At 37.6% G+C, this 26,427-nt stretch overlaps 1 protein-coding gene and 1 non-coding gene across 3 annotated transcripts; one reads left to right on the forward strand and one right to left on the reverse strand.

Annotated features, from left to right (window-relative positions):
- Window positions 1-5,005: 5,005 nt before the first annotated feature.
- On the forward strand, window positions 5,006-12,389 carry LOC107790975 (uncharacterized). The gene is made up of 8 exons (XR_012701380.1): window positions 5,006-5,378; window positions 6,120-6,680; window positions 6,869-8,234; window positions 8,315-8,639; window positions 8,734-8,995; window positions 9,079-9,295; window positions 11,345-11,717; window positions 12,043-12,389. It is a non-coding gene; the product is annotated as an uncharacterized LOC107790975 (transcript).
- Window positions 12,390-14,573: 2,184 nt separating this feature from the next.
- LOC107790976 (uncharacterized) lies at window positions 14,574-19,132 on the reverse strand. Of its 2 annotated transcripts, XM_016612955.2 has the most exons (8): window positions 17,942-19,132; window positions 17,088-17,169; window positions 16,157-16,253; window positions 15,950-16,010; window positions 15,802-15,858; window positions 15,649-15,686; window positions 15,481-15,562; window positions 14,574-14,913 (listed from the first exon to the last, which is right to left on the reverse strand). In XM_016612955.2, the coding sequence occupies exons 1-8, from the start codon at window positions 19,031-19,033 to the stop codon at window positions 14,824-14,826; spliced, it is 1,599 nt and encodes a 532-aa protein (XP_016468441.2). In that variant the 5' UTR covers window positions 19,034-19,132; the 3' UTR covers window positions 14,574-14,823. The 2 variants fall into 2 exon arrangements, 1 of the variants encoding a protein (XP_016468441.2); XR_012701379.1 differs by lacking the exon at window positions 15,950-16,010 and having other exon boundaries at window positions 17,942-19,114.
- Window positions 19,133-26,427: the final 7,295 nt, after the last annotated feature.

Here is a 26,427-nt window from a genome sequence, read left to right on the forward strand (position 1 = left end):
TATGAATGTCAAAATTTTAGCGATCGAAAATCAACGTGCAATTGTTATCGTGCAACGCACGTTCATAGAAACTAGTTATTATAAAAGCACGAATAATTTATGTTAAATGTTGAACAACTAAAATATTCTCAAAATATTAATCGACTTTTATGACCTTAAATATTTGTACAATTTAAGGATATAATTGTAAATCGCCCAAAACGACTAAAATATCCTCAAAATATTAATCGACTTTTATGACCTTAAATATTTATACAATTTAAAGATATAATTATAAATCACCCAAGACTAGAATTCCTTTTCGATTTAAACTACACATATGCCGACCCTACAAAGTTGATTTTGGGTTCATTTGAGACTTTATCGGTTTGGACTATTCCTTTTAACCTTGAGTTTGGATTATATTAATTGGTATGACAATAGACGAAGTATTGATCTTGTTTTCTTCTTTGTTACTGACTTTTTCTCAAGTAGTTTATGTATGATAAAATTTTATTATCTAAAAATATTTCTGAAATATTAGTCGACTTTTAGTTAAGGATAAATATGTAAATAATCTAAGTCTGAAATTCCTCTTCGTTTTAAACTACACATACGCGACCCTACAAATCTGATATTTGTCAAATTCTCTTGGACATTATCATTTTGAACTTTTTATATTAATTGGTATCACAACCTAAGAGATCAATGGGAATAGAAGACATGATGGAATGCTTTTTGATTTCATGGGAATATAAGACATGATGCTAATGGGTATCTTGTAGCATATATTTTACCTTTTTTTTTTAATCTTATCATTAAAAGAGATTTAAGCCAAATAATAGATAATAAACCAAATCAAGTTTCAGCCTTTTGAATTTACAAAAACACAGGTCGATAAATTAGACTTATATTAACAACTACTGGAGCAAGTTGTAATGGAGCGAAGCCGCTTGATTAGATGCAAGATCGGAAGTTTATAACTTTTGACACAAGATATTTTGTGCATCGCACAAACATAGAGCCTAGTTTAATATAAAAGCACGAATATTAAAACGATAAATGTTGAATGACAGAAATATCTTTGAAATACTAATAGACTTTTATACCCTTCTAATGTTATAATATTCTTCAAAGAAACTAATTTATATATGATAAATCGTCATATAGACTTTGCCTAATATTAGGACTTTGATTTCGTTAGGATATTTCACGCAATGAATACTACTGGCATTAAGGTCCACATATATATCACATTTACTTTTGCCTAATATTAGGACTTCGATTGTAACTAAGATATAGTTCAACAAGGAGTCCTACTGGCACATAAAGATATTATAATTGTCGTCTTGTTCATCTACAAGGATTGTGATCAATGATCCATAACGGGTCTGCTCAGGGGCGGATTTAGGTTATGCCAAACGGTGTCACGTGATACCGATTTGCCGGAAAATTTTACAGAATATACGTATATGAAAAAATAAAATTTCACTTGTATTTTCTTTAAAGTGACACCACATAACGTTAAGTATTTAGTGGCTCGTTGGCCAAGCACTGCATTTTTACTGTAAATGTCAAGGGATCGAACCTAGACACGTATATGTTTATGTGTAAGTTTCTAAATAAAACCTTACTTTTTAATACTCTCAAGAAATCAATTGTTACTAAACATTTTGACGCTTCCAATCATATTAAGTATATAAATGAAGGTAAAATTATATTATTGAAAAACTGTTGGTCATCTCTCTCACCATCTACGCCAACTTCTGTGGGTCATCAACCGTTATAAGTTGCCTTGTTATTTTTTCGTTTATATTTTTCATTGATTTTTTTAATATATTTGTTGTTTTCTTTATGAGTTGAATTCTATAATTTTATGAAAAGACCTTTTAATGTGATGTCATTTTGGTAATTTGTTCATCTATTTAGCTTTTTAATAGTGACACCGCTTACGAAAATTTTTGCGTACGCCACTGGGTCTGCTACTAAAGAGCCAAAAATATATTATTTTGGTTCATAATAGGACTTTTTTTATATAAAAAGAATAGAAGAACGTAAAGAACGGTAGTTTTCTTTGTCTTAGATATGTTCTTATTTGATGTTTAATTTGGATATTTGTTTTTGTAAGGAACTAATAAATATTTTATATGCTCTCTAGGTGCACTGATTGTATATGGATCTTGGAGATCGATGACGATCAATGCTAACAAAGACATGATATTGCTCAACAAATTAATTTTGAAGACAGATTTACAGGTCTTCCCATCATGGGGATCATCACTTATGTCTTAGTTTTTTATGGGTTATTTTAATATTTCTTTACATGTTTGATGTGTGAAAGTTGTACAAATTTACCAAGGGATTCACTGAGCAAATTTAATTCCACATTAAGGTCAGCTAAATCCAGAAAATTAGGATATTTTAATTTTTACTATAATAGAACTAAAAAGTTTCATTAAGTTTGCTCCCGATAAATATGAGAGTTTCCAAACAAGCAAGTAAATTTTAGCTGTACTTAAGTCTGAAATTTGAGACGATGATCGATGTGCAAGCTAACTTTGTAATTTGTATGTCCATATATCATCCTAAACTAAAATAATTTACCAAAAGGGTAAAGAAACTGGTAGAACATTGTTGAAGGAAGGCGTGGATACTTAATTTTCACGTAATCACGTCAATATTATCTCAGACTATACTGGTATCTTGCCGTTCCTTTTAGGTGAGAATGTACGTATCACATTGTCATCTAATTACTATTAAAAAAACAAGGAAAACCGACCGCCAAAACCGACCGATGTTGGTCGGTATTTAGCAAAATTCGACCGAAAATCGACCGATTCGTGGCGGTCGGTAATCGTAACGTCGGTAGAGCTAATCGACCGACTTTGGTCGGTATTTTCCGACCGATTTTGGTCGGTCAATTAAATTCAAAAAAATAATTGCCGAAAAAAACGACCGAAGTTGGTCGGTATTTTAATTATGTAATTAAAAAATGCACCATCTAAGAATCGAACCGGGGCTTGTACTGTGGAAGAATACTATTCTACCACTAGACCATTGGTGCATTTTATTTTAAGACTGTCTTTTATTTCATTTATACTCTTTAATTGTATTTTTGCACGAAAATAATCGATGTCGGTCAGTTTTATTAAAAAATAAAATTACCGACCGAATTCGGTCGATTTTTTAAAATGATCGGCCGAATTAACCGACCGATTTTGGTCAGTTTTTTAATATTAATTTTAATTTATTTTAAATAAAAAAACGACCAAAGTTGGTCGGTTTCTTGAAAAATAAATTTCGCGGGACTCAAAAGTAGTTTCTCGCATTTTTGCGCCAAAGAAAACCAACCAAAATTGGTCGGTTTCGTAAAAAAAAATTAAAAAATTAAATATTTTGAAAAAAAATTTGGCTGATTAAAAAACCAACCAAAATCGGTTGGTCGACCGTGGTCGGTTTTTACCGACCATAAAACGCTACACTAGACGATAATTGATTTTTATTTCATAATTCGTTCAATTTTTTATGGGAAGCTACGAATGAGGAATGGAAGTTCATCTCTTTGATAATATTTCAAGATAAAAATCATTTACCAAACTGGAGTTTTGGGTTGATCACAATCAAAGTGAAAGTATGGTTGCTTTGATTTAAAATGTTCTCACGCATATATTGCCTTCTATAAACTTTTATGCTATCGGTATATGTATTCTATGTCTGCATGTATATATTAAACTATGTAAAACTAATTAAGTTATAATCTTCCTTTCTTTATTTATATTAAGTAGCAATTTCTTTGTAACAAGTGCCGGAGCCAAGATTTTATACAAGGAGATTCCAAAAGGCACTAGAATGTCAAACTTTTGCGATAATGTAAAATATTTGAACCCCTTCGTCACAATACTGAAATCTTTTCTTACATTCACTATTAGGCGCGTTTATTGTTATACAATTCTAATATCTACTCCAATCTAACAGTACTTTTTTTTTTTTATGAATTCTAAAGAGTTACGTGTGAAGCACGTACATAGAGACTAGTTTATATATATATATATATTAAGTCGACCGCAGTACCGTGGGAGCAGATGCATCAACTTAACCTTACTTGCATCCCCCTTAATTTAAATGTATATGAGAATTTGGTTATCTTAATCCCCTACTCTGATATCTTCCCGTTTTTCTTGTAAGAAAAATCATGATCATGTTTCCTGTTACAATTTATAAGCAAATGACTACTACTACTATTACAGTACCACACAGTGGATAACAAAAAGAAGGGGACAATGCCATCGGATTCTACAAAGCAAATGCAGACAGCTCCCAATTGAGCTCTTATTAGTGAAACAAGAAGGATTCCATATTTTCCAGTTTTTTTGTTTCATATATGAAGAGAAGTAAACGAAGGAGTATGCGGCTATACTAATGTAAATTCGGAAGTGTGAGAGATACACATATATGAAGCCAATCCAATAGAAGAAGAAGTAGTCTCCCACACATTGGTACACTAATTTTGATCGAGTTGGATGAAATTTTGAGATAGTTTCTAAAATATAAGAAAATTAAGATTTCTTCAAATTGAACCCGAAACATATTACGATAGAAAAATAAATTAAAGAAAAAGACTCGATAAATAACTTTTTGAATAATTTCTAAGCATGGAACAAAGAGGTAATTTAATTTTTTAAGGATCCTTTGGTTATAGGGATTGAAATATTAATTCCGGCATAAAAGTTTAAATTATACATTGTATTTTCAAATATTAATTCAATGAACCAAAGAGATCACTAGAACTAAATAAACCAAGGATTATCTATTTTAGTATTATAGTTTCAGCATTATAATCATAGTATAACTTTATCCCAAACAAAACGAATCCTAATAATAGAAGGATGATAATATTTCAATTAAGCTAACAAGGGCAGGCATTAGTTTGACGACAAAATCGCAATTGTGGTAAAAGTTAAGGACTAGTTTGCACTTTACCAAAAAAGGCCAAAACGCTTTATATATTTGTCCCGTGGCCTTTGTCTTGCTTCCCAACAAAGCGCGTTCCTTTCTTCCAAGAATCACTGCTATTGCTAAGCCCTATTTGGACGCAGCAGTTATCGTTCCAACTTTACAGTTATGAGTTAACTACTTCATCTCTCACTCTCTCTGTATTTATCTATTTTAGGACATTGCTAGTTTGCTTCATATATTCAGATAAAAATGGTTACAATATGTTTAGAATGTTGCTATTTTTCTTTCAAATGTTGTGATCATGAAATGGGGTTTTGCAGAATATGACAGAAATGGAGGTTGATGATGAGGGTGAAGCCATTCTTCGTGAAAAGAGCCTTATACATGTTATCTTTTCTTGGTCTTTTAAGGATGTCCTTAACAAAGACCTTTATAAAGACAACGTTTGTTTTTACTGCTATTTTCCCCTTTGTCTTTTACAGTGTAATGTCAGCGGTTAGTTCTTGTAATTCTTGCTTTTATCCCTTGGTTGTTTTATTTTGTGGCATTTGTGACCGGGGTTTTTACTCTTAACCTTAATAGTATCCAAATTTTAAGTGAGTAGGTGCAGAGTACCTTAGCATATTTATGTATTTATGTATCATGTATGTATGTAATGAATGTGTTCATGTATGTAGTGGATGTTCAGCTGCTGCTATCATATGGCATCCACCCCTGATTTTAAATTAAAATCATTTCCCTATTTTGTAAACTTGGTTAGTAAAACATGATACTTGTTGTAATTTTGTTGTTTGTTAGACTGAATGGGTGTCTCATTTTCACATGTGACTTGTTCTTTTTTTTATTTTTTTCACAATATGAGTTGTGCATATAGAAGCTATGGGAAAAGGCATATGAAATGTGGATTATATTGCTTATAGTACTTGTTAGTCTTAGTCATGAATTTGGACAATGGGCTGCATTTCTTGTAATAAAAATCTGTCTCTCAATACGTAATTTGGGCAGCATTGCTAGTATAACTGATGTTGTTAATGTTGCACATCAGATGTTGAAGATGATTATTTTATATACCTATGTCAAGACAAAAGAAAAAAGTGCATTAGCTTCCGTGATGTTTGAGCATATGTATTGTGGTTCTCTATCTTAAGTATATTTTAGTCTTATGATCTTGAGTTATCCTTTAGGTGAAAAGCATCCCTTTGACATTTCAGTCCATCACTTTGTATATGAAGTCATTCGTCTTCCCTCTTATAGAGGAAACACATGCTGATTTGTCTTCTAGCTTTGATAAAGTGGCAAGTGCATCGACATGCAAAATATTTTCTATTGAGGAAGCGGAGAGCAATAAGCCATCTGATAAATGCTTATACATTATTGAGGTGGAAAAGAAAGAGATTAGTAGTGATGGCAGAGCATATGAACCTGAGACGGGGGATCTACTTGCCATTACAGATGTAAGACCAACGTGTGTCGATGATCTAAACAGACCGACAATATCCTATTTACTTGCTCTGGTTCAACGAGTGACAGATGGGAAAGATTATATCAAGATCAAGATCTTTTCATCGAGGCCCTTCTTGGTTGAACAGGGCACTCTGAAAAGTCACATAAAGGACTCTTTGTTCTTGGTTTCTCTTATAAATACGACAACAAATACACGCATTTGGAATTCATTGAGCTTCGGGCTGGAAAGGCAAAACTGTGAAGTCATTCGGAAATTACTGGAACCTGGATTTTCTGTGACTGTAAGCTTCATACTTTTCTCACTTGTTATTGTGCTCAAACAGTCTTACCTGAATGATACATCTTCACATTTACTTATGAATTTTCACGTCACTATTAGATGACCTTTTATCAACCAAATTCTTCAAACTGTTACTTTTTCATTCTGTACATAACATGAAATTTTTGTCTTCTTCTATTGCTTTTGCAGGGTAAGGAAAAATGTAATCTCTGTTTGCTAGGGGAAGTGTATAGATTATGCAGATCAAAGATCCTTGCAACAAATCGGTCAATCAAGCTTAATGATTCCCAGCAAGAAGCAGTGTTGAACTGTCTCGCGACACAATATTGCCATCACGAGAACACGACTAAACTAATCTGGGGTCCTCCTGGAACAGGGAAAACGAAGACAGTTAGTGCATTGTTGTTTCTACTTTTGAGCCTCAATTGCAGAACAGTAACTTGTGCTCCAACTAATGTTGCAGTTCTAGAAGTTTCTAGACGAGTTTTGAGGCTTGTGCTGGAGTCATCTGAATTTTTGACTTACGGTCTAGGGGATATAATTTTGTTTGGAAACAGAAAACGAATGAATATCGATAACCAAGATGCGCTGCTTCATATTTTTCTTGATCATCGTGCTAAAGTTCTAGCAAGGTGCTTTACTCCTGCCTCTGGCTGGAATTACTCATTGCAGTATTTGATAACACTACTTGAAGACACTGAAATGTTGTACCAGTTTTATTCCATAAATGGTCAAGAAGAAGATGCTGATGCCGAACTTTTTCAGCAATATTATAATAATGCTAATTATGATAAAGAAAGCCTGAAAAAAGAGGACAAAACACCGAGGTTATGTGCTGAAGACTTCAAGGACGAGTGGAACAAGAGACTTTGGCAAGTCATTTCCAAAACAATAAACCTTGAATGATGAAAGTCAACTTGACCAAGGGTTTTGTCGGAACAAGAAACATTCAAAATCTGTTCGTAGAAAGTGTCGTAATGATTTTCATCAAACTAAAGAAAGGTTAAATTTTGAGGACTTTGTGACTACCAGATTAAATTGCAAACTGGAGGCTTTTACTTTCTATGTTGTTAACTTTGTCATGCACTTGCCAACTTCATTCCTGTCTATGGTGGTGGCAAAAGACATGATCAAAGCTGTAAACTTACTTAATTCACTTAGTAGTTTATTGCAAAGTATTACCTTTAAGGGTAGAAGCTTGAAAGAAGTCTTTGTTAGAAACAAAGAAGTAGAGGGACAAGTGACTGGCGGCTCTTCTGATGTAGAATTGGCCAAACAAGAGTGCCTTAAGATACTCAAATCCCTTCCTAACAGATTTTTTGAAGCTGAAGATGAGTTCTCAATAAAAAATCAAATTTTAAAAAATGCATGCCTGATTTTCTGTACTGCTTCAAGCTCCTTCAAATTGCATGAGGCAGATGCTGAATTGCTGGTTATTGATGAAGCTGCTCAGCTTAAAGAATGTGAGTCAACTATCCCTTTACAGATTCCTGGTCTCCGTCATGCCATACTCATAGGGGACGAGTGGCAACTGCCTGCCATGGTTAAAAGCAAGGTTGTCATGTGCTACTTTAAATGGTACCTAATTATAAAATTACTGCACAGAAAGAAAGTAAGATGTCGTTTTCTAATTAGGTTTGCGAGGAGGCCAAGTTTGGGCGGAGCTTGTTTGAGAGGTTGGCACTTCTGCGATTCAAGAAACACCTTCTTAATCTTCAGTATAGGATGCAGCCGTCAATTAGTTCATTTCCCAATAGAGAATTCTACCAGAATCAGATTGTAGATGCTCCAAATGTCAGAAGTGCAGGATATCAGAAGCAATACCTTGAAGGTGAAAATTATGGTGCTTATTCTTTTATCAATGTAGCATGTGGAAATGAAGAAGTTGTTGATGGGCATAGCATCCGGAACATGGTAGAGGTAGCTGTAGTTTGTGAGGTAGTTGCCAACCTCTTCGAAGGTACAGTAAGTTTGATTTAATGGCATTATCAAGTGAAGATGCACAATAGATCAATTCCAAAATTATTGGTTTCCTGATTTTTTTCCTGTTACAGGATTCATTGCCTCGGGAGAAAAGATTAGTATTGGTATTATATCACCATACAATGCTCAAATTGCTGCAATCAAAGAGAACCTAGGAACTAAATATAGTACTGATGATGAGAGTGACTTCTTGGTGGATGTCCGATCTGTTGATGGTTTTCAAGGAGGTGAGAAGGATTTAATAATAATCTCCGCAGTACGCTCCAATGCGAACAGATCAATTGGCTTCCTTTCTAATAGTCAAAGGGTTAATGTAGCACTAACTAGAGCAAGGTATTGCTGTAACTCAAGATACTTTGAATTTATTATCTCGGGGGGATTGTCCATGGTTCTGTAAGAAAGCTTGCTTTTTGCAGGCATTGCCTCTGGATATTTGGCAATGAGGCGACACTAAAAAGCAGTGGTTCTGTTTGGAAGAAACTTGTACATGATGCTCGGGTTAGGGGCTGCTTCCATGATGCTCATAATGACAAGGACTTGGTGAAAGCTATGGCAGCTGCCTTGATAGATATTGACCTTCTTGACATTAAAATACGCCTTTATTCAGTACTTTTTCAAGGAACAAGGTGGAAGGTATGCTCATTGACTTGAGTTTCTAAAGCAGAAATTCTCCTAAATCAACTGGCACTGCACTTCTACTTATATTATTTTCATTAGAAAAATGTCTTTTTACTCATTATTATCTAAACTGTTGTCCTATCAGTGCCACTTTCCTATTCTCCAACAACAACAAACCCAGTGTAATCTCATAAGTGGACTCTGGGAAGGGTAGTGTGTACCCAGACCTTTCCCCTACCATTGTGAAGGTAGAGAGGTTGATTTCCCTTATACAGATTTTGTCACAGGGCGTGAGTAAGCCTTTAATAGAATTAGAACCTTACACCTAAGTAATGTTGAGCGAAGTACAACTACTAGGCTGGACACCAATCCCATGGGACACAAAATTCAAGATGTTATTGAACAGCATAAATAATAGTTGAAGGAAATATTAATTAATATTTGAAAGTTTGATAGACAAAGGATCTAAACAAAGATTAGTTTAGTAGTGAAAATATCATATCTAATTTTAGACTTGATATTACATTCTTAAAACTGGGTAAAATATATAAAATAAATTATCATTGGAATAGTGTCTGACATTTTAGGGCATACCAATGAAGAGTGCATTTATAAATTGAAATGGAGATAATACGCTTTTTATTTTTTCTAATTTATTTTAAAATATGTGTCAATCGATGGGGGCTAGAGCTTAGGCAATAGATAAAGACCAGGGAAAGCAATGCCTTTCTCTATATGAACAAGATTAATTGAGTAATTACAACAAGTAAGTTATAATTTCTTTTTGCTTGTTATAGACTCATAGGTTTTAGGGAATTGTTAGTGCTCCTTCCATCCTAATTTTGAAGATTCCATTTGATTAACCCGAAGACTGAGCCAAAAAGGGTGGGGGGGATTATGCTAAGGTTTGTTGTCAAATGTGTTTAATTTATGGTTAAAATGTTGTGGAAAAGCGACGTAGATTCTTCAAGAACTGTCACGTAAAAATTTAATTACCTTTTTTTTGGGTAATAAACTGTAAAATTTTACCATTGACGAATGAAAACATTACATCTATAGAGCACTCAGAATTTTTAGCCATCCTTCTTAACTACTAAGCATCCTACAACCCAGAAAAAAAAACCCTGATATCTAAACACTACCGTAAGAAACAACCTAACTACATATCTGTGTAATCAAGGGCCTACCACTATAGCCTTTCTTTGTACATTTATAAAGATCTATCCTTTCCCTCACTTCCTTCTGTATTTGTGTCACCACTCATCAGTATGTACATGTATTTATTTGAATTTCTTCCAGTTCCTTGCTCTCCATATGTTATATACTATTGCAGCCCATATAGCTGTTGCAACCTCCTTCCTTAATTGCTTCCAATGCCTTCTGTTAATCCATTGTATCATCTCTGGTATTGCCATGTTTGGTAAACTGATTGTTGCCCACTGTTCTATTCCCTCTTGTACCTTTGATATCCACTTACATTCAGAAAATAAGCGAGCTTGATTTTCTCTCTGTGAGTCTTCACATAGAATAATTGATCATTCTCAGTTGGTATTTGCAATCTATGCAGCCTTTCTTTTGTAAGCAGTTATTCCTTGTGTGCTAGCCAAACAATGAACCTGTGTCTCGGTAACATTATAGAGCTCCATATTAGGTCTGCCTCTCTTAGTCTCTGTTGTGCTCCTATCTTACTATTATAGCTTCTCGTGGCTGAATATTCTCCATTGGAAGTCAGTGTATATGTTCCATTGTTGTACCATTCGTTCATAGATTCTTTAATTACCATTATTACTACTATTATTACTATTATTATTATTATTTTGGAATGGGAACTAGTTAATTTTTATTTTTATTAGGTAGTGTTTATGTAAATGTTGAATTCTTGGAAACAAGATGTTTCCTTTTTGAGGAAACAGGTGTAAAGACAAATAGGGAGAGTGAGTAAAATATTTGTTGGAGTAGTTTGATCTGTCAGTAGTTCACCCATTGTTGATCTTCCTCCATTGGTGGAGTTGGCTCCCTGTTGTGTTGCAGGACTAATTGAGGCTTCATCTATTTCATTTACAGGTAAGTGTTGATGATAACTTTTGGAAAGCAATGGAGAAAATTAAAAGCATAGAAGTCCGTAAGAAAGCAATTTCCATATTGATGAAGCTTTCTAGTGATTGGCAATGGCCTCGCACTGAACATATCACTGTCTTAAATGGGATGTCTACTCAACTCTTGGAGCTCTGTCCTATTGATGGGCTCCTTCATATTGTTCTGACTCTTGAGACCGTTATGGAGACCTCAAGCTATGTAGATGTCATGCGGGTTTGGGATATTCGGCCACTGACAGAGATACCAAACCTCGATCCTTTGCTTATATTGTGCAAGCAGTTTGATGCTCTTCATTTGAAAGATGAGTTATAGCCATCCGTTGGAAGTTCTTCATCATCAGGTAGGTTTATCTTGAAGAGTGCGCGTGTTTGCATATGTTAGAGCGTGTGTTTAACGTTACCCCAAATCCCTTCTGAGCCCAAATCTATGTCAGTGTACATACAGTTTGTTATAGGATGAAACATAGTAAATCTTTTGATTCTGGAACAAACTAAACTGCTGTGTGATAACGTAAGAAAAGCTTAAGAATGTAGTTGTTAAGGAAGTTCATTTAAACTTCACAAACCTGATCCTGGTGTTTGACTACCAAAGGCATGCGCCAGCTCCAAATTGATCTTTTAATTGCCTAAAAGCTGAAGTAGTCGTTTGGTGACCTTTCTATGCAGGTAATAATCTTGAGGTTAGAGCATCTGATGGCTTGAAGTTACTGAAGTGTGCATACATGATATATATACAAGATTGGTAGGGCATTTTTTTGTAGAGATGTGGAAATGATACAACTTTTTGAGACACTTCTTTTAATGTGCATAGATAGGATTGGTTTGACTCAGTATAGAATGGGAAAAAGTTCTCTTAATGTGCATTGATAGGATTAGTTTCATGCAGTTATTGAATGTGGAAGAAGTTGATACGGGAAATCTTTTCGAGGGGCTAGAGTATTATGTTGTCTACTTTCAGTTTGCAGCTATCCCATCAATGGAGCTAACCACATCCCTTGGTTTGCATTTATGTCATTTCTCAAAGATCTCACCATTTGAACTCGTTTGTTTTTGTTTTTAGCCTACGTAGCTCGAGCTTCTTGTAGTTTGACTTGTCAAATCCTTTTCTTGAAGCAAAGTAATTTAAAAGAAACAAAGCACATGAGATTCAACCCAAAAATCTTGGTGCCTAATTGGTGGAGCAAATTAGAACATTATAGATCTCCTGGAGATATTTATACAGCTGATGTAGGACTTTGTACATTTTTAATAAACTATTGCCAGTGCCTAATTATAGGGTTTGTGCGTGAAGTGAAGATTTTTATATCTATTAGCTTTTGTTTGGTTATGTTTTTTCCCTCGACAGAATTAATATATGAGAAACTCGCAGTGACTCCAAAAAAAGAAAGGGGAAATTTGATCCTTTTTTCCTTTATGTAGGCTCCAAACAAAGGTCAACCTCCACCGAGAATCACATAGACCGTATCCAATGAAATTCCATCTGGGGATCAACTCCGGGAAAAAAGAAAAGTACATCTTGCTAACTGGGAGACTATAATCACACCAAAATCACTTGGGGGACTGGGACTTTATAATACAACTGAGAAAAATCATGCAATGCTAGCAGGGTTACTATGGCAATTTCATAGGAGTGCCAACTCCTTGTGGGTTAAAATTCTTCAAGCAAAATATGTTCAGCAGAAACATATCAGGCTAAGCCATCTGATTCATATGTATGGAAAAGTATGACCAAAGCCAATGGCCTCTTCCAAGCAGGATTGTCCTGGAACATAGGAGATGGTACAAAAATCAACCTCTGGAATGACAACTGGCTTCCAAACCATAACTGTCTGTGCAAAACAATCCAGGTCCTCCTACCCCACAAGGAGGAACAATTAACAGTATCATCAATTCTATCTAACCATTCGTGGCTTCTGGATAGGTTATCCTTATCTTTACATCCTGATACAGTAGCACAAATCAACCACATTTACATCTCATTCTCAACAAACAAACCTGACCAATCATTCTGGAACCAAACATCTCTTGGCAACTTTACTTCAAAGTCAGCCTATTTGCTCCAACTACAGATCACCAACCAACTTTCACCACCCACCCCTGCAAATCACTCTAAGCTTTGGCATCTCAAGTGTCTGAATAAACTGAAGTTTTTCCTGTGACTACTTATACACCACAAACTCCCTACTAGAGACTTCAACCCAATTTTTGTCAATTCTGTCCAACCATAGTGGAGGACATAAACCACATCTTCTTTACATGCAAACGCTCCTGCCATTTATGGCCTTTGTTCAATCTACACATATCTCAAGCACACAACCTTGCCAAGTGGTTGAAGGATAGGTGCAACAAAGACACTACCATCCACACAACAAATGCCTCCTTTAAAACTCCATACTCCACCCTACTGCCTTTCATCCTCTCGAACATTTGGATTAACCGGAACTCAAATCTCTTCAACCATACTTCAACCACTACATGCCACAAAAAATTCATGATACAAGTTGCAGAATTCATATTACTCACCCCGACTACATCAACATCAAACCCCAGGCTACAAATACCAATAAGGTGGCTACCACCTCCTACAGTCATTACAAGCTAAACATTGTTGGGGCTCATGATCTAAATAACCAAGCCAGTGGTACTGAGGGACTCATCAGAGACCACAATGGCTTATGGGTTTTGCACAGAAGGCGACTGAGCTGCTTGCACTACTAGCAGGACTGGAACTCTCCTTCACAAAAAATCTCTTTTCAATTATAGTGGAATCAGATTCACATGTATTATGTAATTTATTTAAGGATGAACAATATCGATACTCACATCTTCTTAATGATTGCAGTTTTCTTCTTGATGTTGTTGGATTGGAGGCAACAACTCATATATCTCGGGAAGTCAACTCTGTGATGACTGCTGCGGAAGGCCGAGCAAGGCTATTGGTCCGTATCCGATATATGAGCGTATTCTTTTTTGATGACGTAAATGAGCATTCTGTAATATCTCTTCACCACTCAGCAAAAGCTCCTTCACCTCGTCCAACAAACAGTTTCTGGAAAACTGACGACATTTTCTTTAGAAAACCTGCTTTTTGATTGTTATGCAAATAAAGTAGCTTATCCATCGGCAATCGGCAGTGACAATTTTGGGACGGTGAAAGCTCACAACAGCATAGGGACAAGCTCCACAAAGCACTGCACTTACACTGGGTAAAACGACTAATTGAAGTCTTGCAAATTACACTTGCATTCAATACAAACAAATTCGGCCAAAAATGTTAACCTTCAATAACTGATGACAGCTCTTACACATTACATGAATGAATACAGTGAAGTGACCAACTGTAGACAACTGAGCATATAAAATCTCAACGCACATTTCAAGTAGCCAGAGTTCACACAGCATTCTAAGGATAAAACTTGTGCTCTGACTGTTGAACCACATCATGGGTCAAAAGGCCGAGATGAACCTTTGAATCTTGGATTGTGCCCTCTCCTTCTCTTCTGGCCCTTCCAGATCTCCTATGTTGTCATGATATTCCTACATCGCAAGTATAAACTTCAATATCAGATCAGACTTTAGAGTATCTTCAGAATAAGGGAAAGACTAGGCCTGACGATAAAAAAGTGAACTACATAATAGGAAGGAAAACAGCTTTCACATAAAAATCTGCATGAATTTCATTAAGGAATTAACAGACTATTCATGAAGATGGACAAGGAAAGTCATTAAGGAGTTCTTCCTTCCATATCTATCTTCATAAGTTACCACACCACAACACCAAAGTTATAGTCCAATAATCCAAGCATGAAAGAAACAATGGTCACTTGTTGAACAAAATCCAGAGTGAGAGATCGAAAGATCAATGCACTCCGAATAACCTGGTGCTAAAATTGGAGTTTGCACTAATGGGCTATAAGTCCTAAGGTATAGCTCTCGCGAGTTAACCTTGTCTCCAGATGTATCCAAGAATTTTCACTTTTTTTTTTGGATAAGCAGAAGAATCCAGGAACATTTGCTAAGGTACAATATAACTACCTTAAAGCAAACATAAGCAAATGAAAAGGAGGGAATGACACAGGAAAAAAGGACACGATGAGCAGACACCTGAAGTATATCTTTTACGTCTTGCTTAGTCAGCTTTTGTTGCTTTAGCAAAAGTTCAATCCTTGCTCTGATACGAGGATGCCTGCATTAAAAAGAACAATCAAGCGGAGGAACTTAGATATATTCCAACATCAGAAGAGAAATAGTATGTCAGGTGCCAAAACTTACTCAGAGGTCCAAAGATGACCCAGGATAACAGCTATCAACTGCAGGATCAGGGAGAAAAAGGAAGGACGATAAGAATGCCAAAGATGTGAGGTGGTAATGTGCCCGTAGAAGAGATGATAAGTACATAAATAAAGATGCCACAATTTTTTTGACCTGAAGAGTGTAAAGTCCAGCTCCTAACTTCCTATTGTACTTCTCATCTTCATCCATCTACAAACATGATAACCATAATGGCAATATAAATAAAATGCTTTAGAGAAAGACATAATGATGAGCAAAGACTAAGAAGTAAATGAACCACCAAATCATCAAGTTCTAGCTGGTCAAACCGTTCAGCCTCAAGTTTCACTCTATTGGAATATCTGCAACAGCTCCAAGGACAAAAAAAATTGAAAACCAGCACAAAGTAATGAAATAGAACTATCAGCCTCAAGAGAACCACTGTTTTCTTGCACAGCAGAAGGAAATAGAGCAGGGTACTAGATATATATATTGCATGAGCAATCACCTCATGTAGAGTTCCATAAGCCTGTCAATTTTTTCGCACTCGTTCTCCACAAACTTACTTAACAATCTATCCCTTCTAGAACCTCTCAAGATTCCTCCTGTAACAGAAAAACTGAAATTAATGCAGTCATATCCAAGGTATACGAGAGATTCCTCCTTATTATTAAACTTATTCTTATAAAGAAAATGCAGTCAGAACCAAATATAAGGTAACGTTTTCTCTTTTTCTCCCCGCCCCCTAAGAAGACCCAGCACAGATGCTAATTCTTATGAAAGAGAAAACAAGAGATGATGGTACCCCATTCCATACAGTTTAGAGATGCATCACATAAACTAATGTTCCATCCTCCTACCCTTTCCTGCCAGTCTTTTCAATTATCTCTTCTTTTTTTTCTCTCCATATAAAGAGAAAAACATAAAAAGTTGACGTCCTCTCACGCCTATTCCGCCTTTTATTCTTGAATCATCTAGAAGAAAGTAAATATCCGTTTAGGTATGTATTTTTTAGACGTAATAAGGTTTTATGAGAGTATCCAGCAAAAAGAATATGCCAAAACTTTTTAACTGTAGCATTAAGCACAAAGGCTGACTTCTGGATTGTTACTTTTTTTTTTTGGTTTTGGGGGGGGGGGGGGGGTGTAGACCAGTTATAAAACATACATCAAACCCTATGATCTTCTTTTACCACAATTGCGGGCATTCAAAAATTCCACTTTCAGTATATCAAAAACAGAAAAATATTTGTATTCTCAGATAGATTGTTCTCCAGTTAACTAGCCTTCTTACCAAATAAGGAAGCAACTAGTGATACAAGACGCTCTTCCAGTTCTTCTTTGTAGCGTTTCTTGTTAAATTCCACTTTCAGTATATCAAAAACAGAAAAATATTTGTATTCTCAGATAGATTGTTCGCCAGTTAACTAGCCTTCTTACCAAATAAGGAAGCAACTAGTGATACAAGACGCTCTTCCAGTTCTTCTTTGTAGCGTTTCTTGTTCTTTTTGCTCAGAGGTATCTGACAGTCAAAACATTTAAGCATAATAAGTTATATGAGTCAGTGATAGAACAAGGTAAAAAAACACCACATCATCCTAATAGCTCATTGAGATCAAGCAATAGAAACTCTTCCATTTGAGGAGAACTTGAGATACTTTTTTCTGTTAGTTTTTCATCTACTATATCTCATTAGTAAAACTGCTGATTTTACAATAAAAATGATATCAAATTAATGTTATGCAACAAATAGCCAAGCTCAGTAACAATCCTTATAAAGAAATAAGCTTACTAACAACTTGATAAGGGGAAGAACACAAACAACGAGATATCCTTAACTAGTCATGGAATTTTTTTAAACCATATCTGTAAAGCAGAACAAATAACATTCTACTCCATTCATCAACATCTTCAATCCTACCACAAGAATTGTTTACGAGACAATCTTTGAGAAAATTAACAAATTAATCAATCAACCAACTTTATCTCAGTCCCAAACTGATCGGGGTCCACTATGAATCCTTTATATCCATTTTTATCATAAAATTAAAAATTAGCCAATCAATCAAAATGCAATCAACTATGTCTCAATCCTAAACCAGCTGCGGTCTACTATATGAATCCTTGATATCCGCTCAGCTAAGCCAATGAACATATTAATCAGTCAATCAACTATGTCTCAGCCCTATATCAATTGTGGTTGACCATATGAATCCTCTTATACCATTCTGCTCAGTAAAATTAGTACGATGTCAAATCTAATGAAATTTGGAGAAAAAGGGAACTTGACTTGCCTTACCCATGAAAGCTGGAAAAGCAGTCTTTAACCCCATTACATCCACAAACCTCTCACATGCTGGAGGATAATTAGTCATAGCAAAATCTAAAGCCCTTATAGCCGACCCATAACACATTTTCTTCTGATTCATTATAATGATCATCAATTCTACTCCTTCAGATTTCACAAACCTCTCCTTATTCTCCAACGGCATTAACAAACAGCACAACGCGTCAAACAAGTTCTCCACCATCTCCTCCTCATCTGGCGACTTAGGGTCCTTTGATTTATACATTGCCACAGCTTGTAACAATGCATCCACACCGTTCAATTGCCCTAATCTCTTCTGATTCCCCGTGCTGCTCTGCAGCAGAATCGCCAAAATTTCCGATGCATACTGCTTGTTTCCATCAAATTCTCTAACTTTTATCCTTGTCAATAACCACTTCATTAACTTCGTCCTTTCGCATACGAGCTCAGCCACCGAGGTTTTCACTTCGATGAAATTCTCAATAGTCGCGAGTATACTGTAAATGGCGGCGGACTCGTCGGGATCGGAATCGGATAATTTTCCTAGAAGCTGAACGAGTAATTCTAATGCATTGTTCTCGACCAATGCATCAACTAAGACTTGCGCCGGCTCGTCGTTGTCCTCGAGAACATCCTCATCAGTTAGGCCTTGTAATAAGCCGACAACGTCAATAGCGATATCCGTGTTTTCGTGATTGAGGAGGCTGGTGATTGAAGCAACGGTGCCGAGATTGACAAGTTCCGGGTAAAACTCTGGGCCTCCGGCGACGATTTTAAGCTTTTCGATTTCTTCATGGAGCTCGACTTCGGAATCCGCGAACTTCTCGGGTTGGTCCGGGTACTTGAGACGGGCAGCAATATTTTCCTTAAGACGTCGTTCGAATGAAAGGACGAATTTTTTCACTGTTTTGAGATCGAGAGCTTCCACGGGGTTTTGTTGAGATTTTTCTAGGGCTTCGAGTAGTGATAGGTCAATGCCGCCGTTTGACGCGGCGGAGGATGGCGGCGGCGGTCTGAAGGTTTCATATTCATCATCTTCATATTCGGCAGAGTTTCGCTTGCGTTTTGCTGCTTCCATGGCTTCTGGCAAAACCCTTGGCTACCCAGTTCCCAGTAGCAGAAGAGCTTCCCCGAACTTCTCAAACACAAATCATATTTGCCTTTTTACCCCTCATCTAGTTCAGTTTTAGCACTTTGTACCCCTTCCTTTTTCTATTTGATACTTCGACACCTCTAAAAGCTCATTTTGCCCAATCCATTCATTTGGATAGTATATGGATTGGTCTTTATTCGAGTCACAATCACCAAATTTTGTGATTAGATATTTAGGATTCGTCTTCACTCTTCTCGTAAATAGAGATGCAATATTAGTTAGAACTTTGAAAGTTGGATAAATGGCTAAAAAGATGAGCTGAAATAAGTGTATAGGTATTTTATTATTATTTTTACACGTGTATACGGTCAAAATCGGTTTCAACCTTCATATGATTAGTCAAAATTGAAACATAATGGACCGAAGGTCATCTTCATAATATCAGGTATGAGATCCGAATCCAGGTTACCGAACTCAAATTTATGGGACCAATCAAATATCGTACTCGAAGTCATTACCGAGCTCGAATCCAAATCGAACTATGATGCGAAGCGGCTTTATCGAGCTTGAGTCAATATCGAGCTCGAGTCAATATCAAGCTCTAAATCTGGAAACCAACCAATACCAAGTTCGATCAAGATCGAGCCAAGAGACAAGAGTCGTTACAGTCGCACTAAGGGGAGAGAATCTCAGCGGGAATTAGGGAAAAACTATTCTACCATAAGTTCCCCACTATGTATTTTTAATTATATCCAAAGTAGGATCCCTCCACTATAAGAGAGGTGGCTATTATTTCTGTAAAGCATCCAAGATTAAGGCATTGATACACTCTTATATTTTTTATATTCATAGAGAAAAATATACTGATATTCATATAGAGATTATCCTTTTTTGGGGTTTTGTATATTGATTCGTCTTACTTGTTCATAAACCATTTTCCATTCAGTTTGGTTCGTATTTCATTCTTTATACAGCCAATACTCAATATATTTCTACTTACTTTCCGATTTGTGCCAAGTTATACCACGTAACCTTAGAACTACGTATAAATTCAACTCTATCCATTTTTTGGGTAAACAATTTGGCACCCACCGTGGGGCTAAGGATAACAATGGTTGTTTGGTACAAATCTCTACAAAACACACCATTTTACACTTGCTCTTGGAAGTATCTTTAATTTCAGGTTGAAAACGATGAACTCTCAATTAATGGCCCTACCTATCGACAACGAAGTTGGCCTTCAAGATGAGAATAACAACTTAACCCCCCGGGGGGAAGGCCACTCGTTGATCCCGTTGGAGCTCGGGTCGAAGAGCCAATAGATGTCAATTCACATGCAGCCATCGAGGTGAACCAACGTTCCGACCCTGAAAATAGCATTCATGGTGGAACTCGGTCTGTAGCTCAAAATATCCAAAACGCTGAGGAAAACGGAATCAGCTTGCGTATGATCTTCGAGATGTTACAAGCTCAACAAGTAGCAATAGCCCAGTTGCAGAGCCAAACTCAGGCACCGACCAGACTCGAGCCCAGTCCCCCCCTCCCCCAAGAAGTCGCCCACAAAACGGGCTAGCTATAGTAAGGTCAAATGAGCAAGAATCGAGGACTAATCCCGAAATTGTTAAGATGCTCGGAGAACTGACAAAACGAATAGAGTTAGGAGAAAGGAGGATCGAGGCAAACGACAAGAAAGTGGAAACATATAACTCTAGGGTTGATCAGATCTTGGGGGCACCACCGATATTGAAGGGCTTAGATTCCAAAAAATTCATACAAAAGCCTTTCCCCCCGAGCGCGGCTCCTAAACCGATCCCAAAGAAGTTTCGCATGCCCGAGATTCCTAAATATAATGGAACGACCGACCCCAATGAACATGTCACCTACTACACAGGTGCCATCAAAGGGAACGATCCAGAGGACGATGAGATCGAATCTGTATTATTGAAAAAATTCGGCAAAACCCTGTCAAGGGGAGCAATGATATGGTATCATAATTTACCATCTAACTCTATCGATTTTTTTGCTATGCTTACAGATTCTTTCATAAAAGTACATGTTGGGGCCATAAAGGTCGAGACCGGGAATTCAGACCTATTCAAGATAAGACAAAAGGATAACGAGATGCTAAGAGAATTCGTATCTCGTTTCCAAATAGAACGAATGGATCTACCACAAGTCACAGACGATTGGGCTGTTCAAGCTTTCACTCAAGGTCTAAACGAACGAAGCTCGATGGCTTCACGGTGGCTGAAGCATAACCTGATCGAGTACCCAGCTATTACTTGGGCCGATGTGCACAATCGGTATCAATCCAAAATAAGAGTCGAAGACGACCAATTGGGTTTTGGGTCCGATATTAAAAGGGATATCGACCGAGAACCAAGGTCAAACAAAGATCGATATCAGTCGTATAACAGAGATCGTAGGGGTAGCGAACCTTCACGCAACCCCATACGAGGTAAAAAGAGAAACGATCGAAGCCAAGGGTCTCGGGGGCTGATGAACAGGAATGGGTTCGACAGGCATACCGGACCCAATGAAGCACATCGGTTATTGGAGTATAACCTCATCATTGATGCATCCGCTATCGTGTCGGCTATCGGACGCATCAAAGATACTAAATGGCCTTGACATATATAGATTGATCTTGCCCAGAGGAATCCCAATCAAATATGTAAATATCATGGCACTCATGGCCACAGAACAGAAGATTGCAGGCAACCAAGAGAGGAGGTAGCCTGGTTATTCAATAAAGGACATCTTCGAGAATTTTTAAGTGACATGGCCAAAAACCATTTCAAAACAGGGATTTCAGGAGACAAAACGAACAAGAAGAGCCACAACACATCATCCACATAATCATGGGTGGGATCGATACCCTCCAGGGGTCAGTGCTTAAACGCACTAAGATGTCGATTGTAAGAGAAAAGTGATCCCGGACTCAGGATTACACCCCTGAAGGAACCTTGTCCTTTAATAATGAAGACATGGAAGGAATCATGCAACCACATAACGATGCACTAGTAATATATATGTACTTATGAATAAAACTCAAGTTAAATGTGTGTTAATTGATCCAGGTAGTTCGACCAACTTCATTCGATCGAGGGTCGTAGAGTAACTCAGTCTTCAGGACCAGGTCGTGCCTGCAACCTTAGTACTAAATGGATTCAATATGGCATGTGAAACTACTAAGGGCGAAATAATCATGCCAATTAACGTGACATAAACCATCCAAGAAACGAAGTTCCACGTGATCGAAGGCTATATGAGATACAACGCCCTGTTTGGAAGGCCGTGGATCCACAATATGAGGGTTGTACCCTCGACCCTCCACCAGGTTTTGAAGTTCCCAACATCGGAGGGAATCAAAACGGTCTACTGGGAGCAACCGGTCGCAAAAGAAATATTTGTCGTCGATGAAGTAATTTTGATATCATCATTATTATCAGTAAAAGGATCAGATTTGAAGGAGGAACGGAATACCAAATAGCAATCACAAACGACAGCTTCGACCCAATTAGCGAATCAGAAGACTGATGAAGATGATGAACATAGGATCCATCGATCTTTCATGGTTCCCAATGATTCCGACGCCACCCAATCAACAATCGAAGAACTGGATCAAGTCATACTAATCGAATATCTGCCTGAACGAAAGGTATACCTGGGGACCGGGTTAGATCCCGAGCTCAGGAGAAAGCTTATTTAATTTCTTATAGCTAACATAGACTGTTTCGCTTGGTCCCATCTTGACATGACAGGGATCCCACCGGAAATCACCACTCATAAGTTAAGCTTGGACCCAAAATTTCACTCGGTAAAACAAAAAAGAAGGCCCCAGTCCGAGGTCAAACATGCCTTCATCAAATACGAGGTAACCAAACTTCTTAAAATAGGGTCCATTCGGGAAGTAAAGTACCCTGAATGGCTAGCAAATGTGGTGGTAGTCCCTAAAAGGGGGAACAAGCTCAGAATGTGTATAGATTATAAAAACATGAATAAAGCATGCCCTATGGATTCTTTTCCTTTGCCTAATATCGATCGTATGATCAATGCCACGGCCGGCCACGAGACTCTCAGTTTTCTCGATGCCTATTCCGAATATAACCAAATACAGATGAACCCGGGGATCAGGAAAATACCTTATTTATCACTAAGTACGGGGACTCACTGTTATAATGTAATGCCATTTGGCCTAAAAATTGCTGGTGCAACTTATCAACGCCTAATAAACAGAATGTTCGAAAAGCAAATAGGAAAATCAATAGAAGTTTATATTGATGACATGTTAGTTAAATCCCTGCGAGTAGATGACCATTTAAAGCATTTACAGGAAACTTTCGACATACTAAGGGAGTACAATATGAAGCTCAATCCCGAAAAATAAGCTTTCGGGGTTGGCTCGGGCAAATTTCTCGGTTTCATGATGTCCAATCGAGGAATCGAGATTAACCCCGATAAAATCAAAGCAATCGATGACATCACAGTGGTAGATAATGTAAAGGTCATGCAAAGGTTAACGGGACGGGTAACCGCCCTGGGACGATTCATTTCGAGATCCTCGGATATGAGCCACTGATATTTCTCTTTGCTTAAAAAGAAAAGTAATTTTTCATGGACTTCGGAATGTCAGCAGGCTTTGGAAGAGCTAACACGGTATTTATTGAGCCCTCCGTTGCTTCATACCCCGAAGGCAGACGAATAGCTTTATCTGCATCTAGCTGTATCGTAGATAGCGGTAAGTGGAGTCCTAATTCGAGAAGAACGAGGTACGCAATTTTCTATTTATTATGTCAGTCAAACTTTAGGCGAGGCCGAAACTAGATATCCACACTTAGAAAAATTAGCGCTTGATTTAATAAGTGCCTCTAAGAAACTAAAACCATATTTCTAGTGCCATCCAATACATGTTGTAACAACTTATCCTTTACGAAATATTTTACACAAACCTGAGCTTTCAGGTCGATTGGCCAAATGGGCCATAGAGAATGGCGGGTACGACATCGAGTATCGACCTCGAACCGCTATCAAATCTCAAATATTAACGGACTTCGTGGCTGACTTTATGCCGGCCTTCGTACCCGAGATCGAAAATAAATTACTGATAAAATCGGGTACCTCTTCGGGAGTCTAGACCCTTTTTACGGACGGTGCCTCGAACGCAAAGGGGTCCGGACTGGGCATCGTACTAAAATCACCCACATATAATGTAGTTAGGCAGTCTATTAAAACTACAAAATTGATTAACAATGAGGCCGAGTATGAGGCCGTGATTGCAGTTCTCGAACTAGCCAGAAGTTTGGGAGCCAAGGTCGTGGAGGCTAAATATGATTCCCTCCTCGTATAAATTACAAGTGACTCTACATCGATTTAAGGAATGGACTTTGCAACATGTGCTTCGAGAACAGAACAGTGAGGCCGTCGCTCTTGCAAACTTAAGTTCTTCGGTCGAGGATGACGAACTCAACTCGGGAACTGTCGTACAACTCATGAAATCAGTAAGCGAAGAAGGCCACGCCAAAATAAACTCCACAAGTTTAACCTGGGATTGGAGAAACAAATACATAGAGTACTTCAAGAACGGGAAGCTTCCGTCAGATCCAAAAGAATCAAGGGCTCTGCGCGCAAAGGTAGCACGGTTCACCTTGTCCGAAGATGGAACACTATTTAGGAGGACTTCGGTGGTCCACTGGAAATATGTTTGGGATCGGGAGACACCGACTACATCCTACATGAGATTCACTAGGGCACTTGTGGGAATCATTCCGGTGCCGATTCATTAGTCCACAAAATAATCAGAGCAGGATATTAATGGATAGATATGGACAAAGATGCAAGGGAGTTCATTCGAAAATGTGGCAAATGTCAAAGACATGCACCCATGATTTATCGACCCAGGGAACTTCTCTACTCCATCCTAGCTCCTTGGCCTTTCATGAAATGAGGAATGGACATCGTCGGCCCCCTCCTATCGACCCCAGGTAAGGCTTAGTTTTATTTTGTTTATGACTGATTATTTCTCTAAATGGGTTGAAGCACATATTTTCGAGAAAATCAGAGAAAATGAGGTGATAGACTTCATTTGGGACCACATCATATGTCGGTTCGGGATGCCATCCGAGATTGTATGTGACAATGGAAAATAATTCATCGGAAGCAAAGTAACCAAATTTCTCGAAGACCACAAAATCAAAAGGATCCTATCAACACCTTATCATCCCAACATGAATGGACGTGCCGAATCGACCAACAAAACCATCATCCAAAATCTTAAGAAAAGACTAACCAACGCTAAAGGAAAATAAAGAGAAATACTGCCCGAAGTCCTATGGGCATACCGCACAACATCGAAATCAAGTACCGGAGCAACACCATTCTCGTTAGTTTATGGCGTCGAAGCTCTTATCCCGGTTGAGGTCGGAGAACCTAGCATCAGATTTCGATATGCAACAAATGAGTCGAACAACAAGACGATGAACAAAAGCCTAGAATTATTTGACGAAAAATGAGAAACAGCTCTCGTCCGATTAGCCGCTCAAAAACAGCGGATCGAAAGGTATTATAATCGAAGAACCAATATTTGATATTTTAAAATCGGGGACTTAGTGCTAAGGAAAGTCACCATCAACACCCGAAATCCAAATAAAAGGAAACTGGGTCCTAACTGGGAAGGACCGTATCAGGTTCTCGAAATCGTCGGTAAAGGATCCTACAAGCTCGATGTGATAAACGGCACACAACTACCAAGCAATTGGAATATGTCGCATCTAAAACGATACTACTGCTAAGGTACGACCCTTCCATGTTCATTTATATTTCGAAACTAACCCTTGCAGGAGTTCGACCAGGAACAAGGATGGATTATCCAACCCGAAGCCTTTAGGCCTGAAAGCACACGTTGCACTCTTTTTCCCTTAGACCGGTTTTATCCCAAATGGGTTTTTCGGCAAAATTTTTAATGAGGCAACCATTGATCGTGCTAACTTAGAACAATTCAACAGTATCCAAGCCCTCTTTACAATTAATCTCGAATACTGGGGGAAATTACCGTCGAATACATCAAGTTCAATCGTCAAGTTCGATGCAAGGAGGTTACTTCATGACAACAGGGTTTCGATAGGAAAAATTGTAAGAGCCAAATGGTCAAAACGAACCATGCTCGTGTAGTTTGCTCTATCCCTGGCACAAAACATGAACACATGTATAATGACATAAAGAGAAATTTCTCCTTTACCGATATCTCAAATCTCAAAATCGATCCTCTATTTCGTGATCTATTATGCAAACAGGCTCAAGGGCCGACCATTACCCCATAAATTGGGGACTACCAACCGAAAAATCAACGAGATCAAGCCCCACATAAGCCTACGAGCTAC

The sequence above is a fragment of the Nicotiana tabacum genome, chromosome 17 (genome assembly GCF_000715075.1).
Source record: "Nicotiana tabacum cultivar K326 chromosome 17, ASM71507v2, whole genome shotgun sequence".
Taxonomy (NCBI): domain Eukaryota; kingdom Viridiplantae; phylum Streptophyta; class Magnoliopsida; order Solanales; family Solanaceae; genus Nicotiana; species Nicotiana tabacum.

Excerpts from the sequence above, each read along its gene's own strand:
- LOC107790976 (XM_016612955.2), bottom strand. The coding sequence starts at position 19,033 with ATGGAAGCAGCAAAACGCAAGCGAAACTCTGCCGAATATGAAGATGAT. Across the intron at positions 16,254-17,087 it reads ACTAGTTGCTTCCTTATTTG|GAGGAATCTTGAGAGGTTCT; the intron begins GTAAGAAGGCTA and ends TTTCTGTTACAG. Across the intron at positions 15,563-15,648 it reads GGTCATCTTTGGACCTCTGA|GCATCCTCGTATCAGAGCAA; the intron begins GTAAGTTTTGGC and ends TTTTTAATGCAG.